This window comes from Eptesicus fuscus, chromosome 2 (genome assembly GCF_027574615.1).
Source record: "Eptesicus fuscus isolate TK198812 chromosome 2, DD_ASM_mEF_20220401, whole genome shotgun sequence".
Classification (NCBI taxonomy): Eukaryota; Metazoa; Chordata; class Mammalia; order Chiroptera; family Vespertilionidae; genus Eptesicus; species Eptesicus fuscus.
The window spans coordinates 875,649-884,170 of NC_072474.1; the positions used below are offsets into that span (position 1 = coordinate 875,649).

The 8,522-nt window shown below is 52.4% G+C and overlaps 1 protein-coding gene across 1 annotated transcript; it reads left to right on the plus strand.

The window, feature by feature from the left end:
• Positions 1-330: 330 nt before the first annotated feature.
• On the plus strand, positions 331-6,317 carry GRAMD2A (GRAM domain containing 2A; the record flags this gene model as incomplete). Its single annotated transcript, XM_028160369.2, has 10 exons — positions 331-416; positions 1,302-1,359; positions 1,694-1,769; positions 2,380-2,483; positions 3,083-3,181; positions 3,293-3,364; positions 3,885-3,947; positions 4,930-5,074; positions 5,317-5,416; positions 6,205-6,317. Coding segments are annotated over 10 exons (912 nt in total), but the record flags the coding sequence as incomplete, so codon positions are not given.
• Positions 6,318-8,522: the final 2,205 nt, after the last annotated feature.

An 8,522-nucleotide genomic window follows, 5' to 3' on the forward strand; every position in this document is an offset into this window, starting at 1 on the left:
CTCCCTCCCAGTGTGCCTTCTTCAGGTTGGGGCCAGAGGCCTAACTGCCTGGTGCTCGGATGAGGTAGATTGATTTTCTTCTGGCCCAGTAACAAGCTGAACTTCAGGCTTCTAGAGAAGACAACTAGTTAAGACTCCCACCTAGTCAGCTGCACAGAACCCCTGCCGGAGCTGCTGCCTCCAGACTGCAATGTCTTCAACCTCACCCTAAATAGCAGGGCCAGTCTTGGATGGCAGGCAGGCTGCCCTGGGTATGGTGGAGCTAGTAGGGAAAAGTGTCCCTGTGAGAACTCCCTTCCTGATGTGGGCCTGTTTCTTCCTAGTAACTAACAGATGCATAGGAAGATGACTTCTCTGAAGAGCCCCCTGTTCTGCACAGAGAAACTAGACAGGGTTCAGACAACCCCGGACTCCAGGTGAGCCCCCTTCCCCAAGTCAGGTATGCATGTGGATTGAGGGTGGAAAGCCCTCAGGAGGTAACCTGATAGAAATGGGACTGTAAGGCTGAGATAAGATGTTAGGTCTAGTATAGGCTGCCCAGGGCCTCTTCCTCCCACTCCCAGGCCTGACCCAGTGCACTGGGACCTAGCAGAGTCCAGGCAGCTCAGGTTACCAGCCTCCTCCCCTGCCCACCTGTCCTCAGGCCAATTTGGCTAGGACAAGGTTTGCATTTCAGCACCACCCCATTTCTCCCAGCCTGGTAACCTCCTTCAGGTCAGGTGAGTCTGCCGAACTCCTCACCACAGAGCTCCAGGCCACCAAGAGGAGGCTGCTAGGAGGCAGTTCTGCCGGGATCATGGCTCATGGTCAGGCCCCGGAGCTGTGAGTCTGACACCTCCATATCACCCCCTCCCCAAACTGATCCTCATCCCTGTGCCTACTGTTCATTGATTCTTGGGTCTGCTTCTCTGCTTACCTCTTGGCCAGAGAAATAGGAAAGGGTTTTTGACATCCAGGGGTGGATGGCTCCTAAGCATCTCTGAGAGATCTAAGCTCAGGCTGAGCAAATCTCTTGGCGGGGGGTGGGGGGGGTGGGGTGGTCGGGGGGACACTGCTCTCAGCTCTCTGGGAGGAGGGGCCACTGAGACCCCTTTGTACAACCCCTCTGTGCATCCAGGAGTATCCTTCCCCAGGGTCGAGCTATTTGCTTGCTGTGCTTATCACTGCTGTGGCCTCTAGAGTACTCCTCTCCAATCTCTGCCCTAAGCTTCTGGCTTGAAGCCAGGGCAGAATTGGCACTGAGGATCCATGGGTAGGACTCAAGGGTGCCTTGTCCCTAGAATGGAATGTCTCCTTTGCAGTCTGCACTGGCCAGAAGGCTTGAAGGGTGAAGAGATAAAGAAATACAGTAGAGAAGGGGTAAGTGTGTGGAGGCTGACTTCTTGCTGCCCAGCAAGGAAGGGGCCCTGGGCTGCCTGAATTCAGTGACTGCTGGCTCCTTGGCCACCTGAGTGGTGTTCCTGGGTGGGAGTGGTACATTCCCCTCCAGTCACAGGCTGCCTATTAGGACCCAGAATCACCAGGAGTCAAGCTGTGCTTGGAACTGAGCCCTCTACACCCACTGGCTATTTACCAGTGACTTCATGCTCAGTCTCCAGGGGGCCCTGTGGCAGTATTTCCTGGTGGCTGGAGCAAGGCCCCTTTGGTGTTGTGATCTCCCAGGACTTCTCAGCCCAAGCCCCTGTGTTTGCAGACACTACTAAGTAAATACAACCAGCAATACCACAAGCTGTTCAAGGACATCCCCTTGGAAGAGGTGGTTCTCAAAGGTGAGCTGTGTCCCTGGTATGCCTGGGCAGGTGCCTGTGTGCCTGAGGCCCAGGTACTGTCCTCACAATTTAGAAATGGGAACTGGCTGCCCTTTGGGTGTGGTTGGTTCTTTTTTCTTCAAAAGTGTGAGAAGACTGGACTGGTTTGGGATATAGGTTTGAATTTATGAAAGTTTTCTTGAGGAAACTAAAGGGCTTCCAAATATTATTTCTGTTATGTTCTTATCAGTGATTATTCTTTCCTGTCAGGCCTCTCACTGCACAATCAGGGTCCTCTCTGTAGGTAGGAAAGGGCAGGGCAGGGCATTCTGCCTGAGGGAGTGAGAATCCATGCTTGAATGGAACCAGGGCAGAAACCTGTCTGAACCATTTGAGACATAGATGGAGAAAAAGGAAACATCTAGCAGTGTGCTGGGGTGTAGTGGGGGCAGTTAGGACTCTCAGGAAAGGACTCTTGGGGTACTGGAGGATGGGTTATTTGGGAAGTCGGGTTCTAAGGAAGAAGACAGTTCCTGAGGCTAGACTCTCGACTCTTCACTGTGAGGACCCAGGCCTTGGGGCTTCCCAACAGACCTTGCTCATGGTAGTCTTCTCTTTTGTGACTTCCCAGTGTGTTCCTGTGCCCTCCAGAGGGACCTCCTTCTTCAGGGCCGGCTCTATATCTCCCCCAACTGGCTCTGCTTCCATGCCAGCCTCTTTGGCAAGGATATCAAGGTAGTAATGAGTGGTAAGGGCTGCCATAGTCCAGTGAGATCCCTGCCCCAGCCCAGGAAAGAGAGAGGCCCCTGCCTGCAGGCATGCCTTGAGTCACACCTGTCCTCCTGCTGCTGGTGAGGCCCCTCACTGGTTGGAGGAACAGCTAAGAGGCATCTCACCTGGTGTCAATGCAACCCCTTCCAAAACAGAGGCCCCGAGTCTAGACTCTACATCGGGCCTGAGTTGGCCTGTACAGTTCACAGACAAATTATTCTGCCTCTGAAATGCCGTTAGAATCAGAGTGTGATGTAGATGTGGTCAGGACATAGCTCAGGGACTCCATTATTAGACAGGATTCAACAGAACAGCCATCCTTGGCCTCCTGGGTAAGAGGGTGAAAGTCTGAGTGACGTGCTGCCGAGGCTGGGCATGGTGCGGGTACCTGGAAGGGGAACGTGCATGGGGAGGGGGAGGTTCACACACTCCCACACAGGCCCAGGCTTCTCCATGGGGCCCGTGCTTGGCTCACTGCAAGCTGGGGCTGGGCCTGTTCTGGAAGCAAAGGGACCACGTCCTTGGGAATGAGTTCTGAAAGAAGCATGCCTCTCCTCCCTCAGGTGGTCATTCCTGTGGTGTCTGTGCAAATGGTCAAAAAACACAAGATGGCACGACTCCTTCCCAATGGCCTGGCCATCACCACCAACACTAGCCAGAAGGTCAGTGAGTCTCTGAGCCACACTCTCTTGTTAGTCTTCCCGTCGCAGCCCCAGGAGCCCACAGCCTGACTCAGCACACTCTCACGCCTTTGTTTTCTTTCCATGTCCCAGTATGTTTTTGTGTCGCTGCTCTCCCGGGACAGTGTATATGACATGCTGAGGAGGGTCTGCACTCACCTGCAGGTATGGAGCTCAGGTGCAGGAGTCAGGCCAGAGAGGCTGCTCGGGCATGGACTGAAGTTTTGGGACAAGGCTGTTGGGGAGGGTAGCCCATTTCTGCAGCACAGGGAACAGGGGCAGTGAGAGGGGAGTAACAGGCTCAGGCTCAGTGTATCAGAGGCGGTCCTGGGACTGTGTGTCTGTATTTGTGAACATGTCTCTTTGAGGCCAGTGACCTTCGTATGTCCCCATGTAGATGCCCTCACTTGTGCTTCTTCTGTGTATAGAAAGACAGTCAGGAGCATGGGGCTGCTTCCCAGGATGCCTATAACTCTCTCTGGCCTATGGTAAGAAAGTGGGAGGAGCAGCAGCAGGGGAGAGTAGGTTGCCTTAGACTTGACCCTCTGCTCCGGCATTAGATAGGGCACCCCTGCAAACTATGGGAGCTAGGCTCCATCTGATCCAAAATGGAGGTAATGCTTCCCCATACCTGATCTTCGCTGTTCCAGATGGACAAGTAACTTCTGTTCCCTTTCCTCCTCAGCCTTCCGGCAAGAAGAGTCTGAGTGTAAGAGAATTTTCAGAAGAACCTGAGTGCGAGTCTCTGGTGAGAGCTGAGGCTGAGAGCAAAAGCTGCTGGCTTGATATTGCCTGTGGTTCTAAGCCTTCAGGGCCACCCAGGCAGGGTCCACAAGGTAGAACTAAGGCACCAGGCTCAAGAGCCAGCAGTCATGCTGTCAGGGTTCTCCTAGACCTGCCACACTCCAACCATGCAGAGCCACCAGGTCCTGGCAGATGTGCTGATTTTATGAGTAGAACAGATGTCTAGGTCTCAGAACAGTGTCCAGGTTGAATCTCACACTGTACAGGCATGGAGCCAGTGACTCCTCCTCTTCCTTTCAGCAAAGACAGGAGGGCCTCTTAGGGGATAGAGATGTCCCTGGGGAAGAACTTCAAAGGCTACTAATGTAGAACCCAGACAGACTCATTTTAGATTTGCTGAGGTCCCAGCAGTTTCCTTTGGCAGCTGGGGTTCAGGGTAAGTAGAGCTGAGTTTCTAGAGCAGGAATGGGGGTGAAAATGGCCCCAGGGTGTTTGAAGCCTTCTTCAGTAACTATAGCAGTCAGGCAAGCATGCAGTATGCACAATACCATGCAAGGAGATAGAAGGTGATGTTCCCATTCTTGTTGATGGGGACCTTAAGTGCCCACTGCCAAGATCGTTGACATGCTTAGACTTAGAGCACAGATTAGAAGTCATGACTTATACAGTCTAAGATAGGTTGTGCTGGGCTTTCTCAGACTCAGCTGATCTGACCATATACTTCAGTGGACTTATATCTTGGATCTACACTAGCAGTCTTCAAAGACATTGTTCCCTGGAAGAGTAGCTGGTTACAGCAAGGAAGCAGACAGGAGAGACACGTGATTGCTGTGGCAATGGTTTCCCCTTCCCGCGTACCTGCTTTCTGTATTGCTAGGCATCTATGTTGGTAATATACAGAGAAATCTTTGATAACGTGGTGGGGGCACCTTAGGGCAAATAAGATCCCAAGGGCCGTGGTGAGACAGCTTCTGCTTTTTCTGCAGGAAGTCCTCATCCCTGAGATGAAGTGGAGAAAACTATGCCCTGCCTCCAGGTCCCTGTCCCTTCCAGGCAGCATCCCTTGTATCCCTCCAGCATCCATGGACTCCCCAGACAGCTTCTCCTCCTCCAGGAAACCTCCAGGGTCTGGTGAGTTCAGGGGCCTTGTCCCATGGTAACAGCATGCAAAGACCAGGCTTCTTCTCCTCCCACTTCTGTGAAAAGCGGTCATCACTGCCAACGGGGCTTCTGAGAGCTGTTTCTTTCTCCAAATCCATAAGGGAAAGCCAAGAGCCCAAGCAGCTTCAGAGAATGGCAGGAGGTTGGCATGCCCCATGCTGAGCTGGGGTCCTGCTGTCCCAGGAAGATGAGTAACTGCTCTCTTATTGCAGAAAATGCTGTCTGTGAGGAGGAGACACTGGAGGAGGAGCCCAGGAGCAACGAAGAGCTGAGGCTCTGGAATTACCAGCTCCTCAAGGTCTTCTTCGTGCTGTAGGTGATTGTTTAGGGGAGGGGGTGTACGGGTGTTTGGAGGAGGGGCCTTCGCGGGTGAGGAGGTCACTGTCCAGAGGAAAGGGAGGATTCTGAGTCAACTGCAAGCTCCTGGGTGGTGTCTGGAGGCCACCTGGCAGGCAGGCCCTCCTGTGGGGGAATTACTTCCAGTCTTATGTTTACAATCTTGTAATTTAGGACTAAGGCTGTGCAATGTGGAGGGGCAGGAGGTGAAACTGTTGAGAAAAGGAAAAGTTGTATAGGATTGGAGAAGCCTGCAAAATTGGGGAGGGCCATCAGGTAGTCTAGGAAAGCCATGGCCTTCTTGCTGCCCACCATTAGGGCAGTTTCTGGTACCCCAGACTCATCTGAAACTCTGCCTGAGGACCAGCAGATAGTGAGCATGGTGGGATGCTTCATGAACAGCCAGCCCCTGGTTCCTCTCACCTTACCTCATCAGCATCCTCTGGCTCTGCTGACTGGGGCCTTAGGGGATAATCTTAGTCTTCCAGAGGAAGTGTAGGACCAAGGTGGCTGGTCAGAGGGAAGGTGGGATCAACTGAAGAACCCAGAACTCCTGCTGGGCTTTGAACGCCATGGAGATGAGTCTCAGGATCCCCATGTGGCCTTTGGAATGAAAGATACCCAGGCTTGAACATGGCTGCAGGGCAAAGGGTTCTTTAATTCTTCCAATTGCAAGAGGAGCTTAGTCCCACTCCTACTTTTGGTGAGCCTCTAACAGTGCCCTTTTTCTAGACGAGAAAAACTCTTGCCCCCTTTTTCTCCAGGATCTGCTTCTTGGCCATGTCTTCATCCTATCTGGCATTCCGCATTTCCCGGCTGGAACAGCAGTTATGCTCCCTGAATTGGGATGGCCCAGTCCCTGGGCACAGGTGATGCCCTTTCTCTTCCCAATGCCTCTGGGATTCAGGGCTAAGACTGGGACCAAAACCTACAGCCAGGCTGCTTGTTACCTTGGCTGAATTGGCCCTACCCTTGATAAGCTGGCTTGATGGCCCCAAGCAAGATAAGGAATATGTGGGGTACACAGATCCCACCTGACCCACTTTATGGAGGGTAGGGGGAGGCTTCAGTGACCTAATTCTCTACTTTCTAAGCCCTTTCTCTGATCTAGGCATCTCTCCTATGTGCAGGTAACAGCCACTTGGCCTTTGTCCCCCCTCTTCCAAGAAGAATGCCTTGGGTGCTAAGGTTCCATCAACGGTCCCCTTGGTTTGTGATGCTGCTGTTGTGCTGGGACTGACTATGAAGGAAAACATTCCAGATCCCTCCTCTTCCCCCGCTCTGCTCCTTCCTCCAATGAGTGATCTGAAGTACCTCTTTACAAAGCTCCTACAATTTTTGAACTCAGACAAAAAGCCAGGTTTTTAGAACCAGCTGAGGAATTCTGTACACTGAGATTCAACAATCATTTACGTGGGAAAAAATTTACTTTGTTCCTTAGAAACAGTTCTGGCACACAGACCACCCCGAGGGACAAAGGCCGTGCTTTGATACCTGGAATGCAGCTCTCTGACTGTCACATGGTTCACTCCAGTGGTGGGACAGAGCTTGAACCCAAACCACCAGTGTGGGCTCTTCTCTCTCCCCACATACTGAGAGTCCCTGCTTTGGGGCAAAGGACTTCTCTGCAGGGACCCATCTGGCCTAGGGCAGACTGCAGGGGAGTGGGGGCAAATTATGAAAGGGCTTGTAGCCAGGATTCCTTCAAGAAAGGAATATTTGTGCCCTGTGCTGAGACTGTTCTGGCCACTCATGAAGAGGCGGAGAGGACATGACTGGAGCAGCGGACAGTGGCTGGAGCCGCGAAGAACAGAGCATTCCATATCCTCAGTTGCCACTTCCTGGTGAGACAGGTGTAGCAGGGCCTTTGATCATAGACTGGTACTGGCTCTCCCCTTGGTGTACGCAAACATTTCCAAGATGCCCAGGTGGAAAGTAGGTATGACAAGGGTGGTGGCTTTGATCTTCAGTATGGTTTTTTTCCCCTCTGCCTGACTACCTGGATCTTGGATGTGGCCAATAGCAGCCTGTTGGGAGGCTTTGCTGGGTAGCTGGGCAAGGTGGTGTTGGGCCACCATAGGGCAGAAATCACTTCGTATCACCTGTAGCCACTCCATGGGGTCTGTTATGCATGAATAAAGTGGAGATGCCCAAAGTGTGCCCGGTACAGTACAGGGACCAAGCCGAGGGTGTCTGTTTGATACTTTTAGGGACAATAGAGGCAGAGGATGGAAAGGGTAAACACAGTAGTGGCTTTGCCGTAGAGATTCCTCCTTCTCTGTCAGGTCGTCTTTAGTATAAAAAGCTTCGCTGTGCCCCAGAACTCTGGCCTGCTCTCCCCAGAAGTCCTTCTGCTAAGACAGTGATTTTGAAGGTTCTGTAAGGGCCTTAGTGAGGAGGTCAGCAGCATCAGGGAAAGTCACTGGTGATGGAGTGAGTGGTGTCAAAAATAGCCACTGTTTTCCCCTTTTCAGGCACCTGAGAGGTTAACCGGGAAGAAGTCCAAGTGGAAATTATTTTTTACAGAACCATGCTTATCTGTCCTGTTTATGACAAACCCAAATGAGGACTGGAGGGACTGATGGTAGGTGACAACTTCCAAAGCTCAAACTCAAGGTCTCTTCATCCCCTCCCCATGCCAAGTTGTAGGATTAAATTTGGAGCCTGGCCTGTGGGTTGCTTGAACCAAACCTGCATATCTTAGGTGACACTCACTGTTCCGTTTTCTCAACACTGCAACGCGGATGGATACCCACCCTTTTCTGGAACCAGGTCCCTTCATCACTCCCTTTCATCCTATTTTCAGGAAAATAATCTACTTGCCCTAGAGCCTCACCTTCCTGGTCCTTGCGGAAGGGTGAGGAGAATAGATCCATTCTCTGAGCCTTGCTAAGTTGAACCAGAGGCCATGAGAGATGCCAAGTCATGGGTGGCTGGGCCAAGATGCTGATGAACACAGTCGACAGCCATGTCCCAGGCTCCGAAAGGGCGAGAGGCATGCTGCAGGGCCGGTGGCCTTCGAGGCCCTTGTAGGTTCTAGGGCTTTCAGTGGTTTGGACGTGCCGGTCCCTCTGGAGGGTCC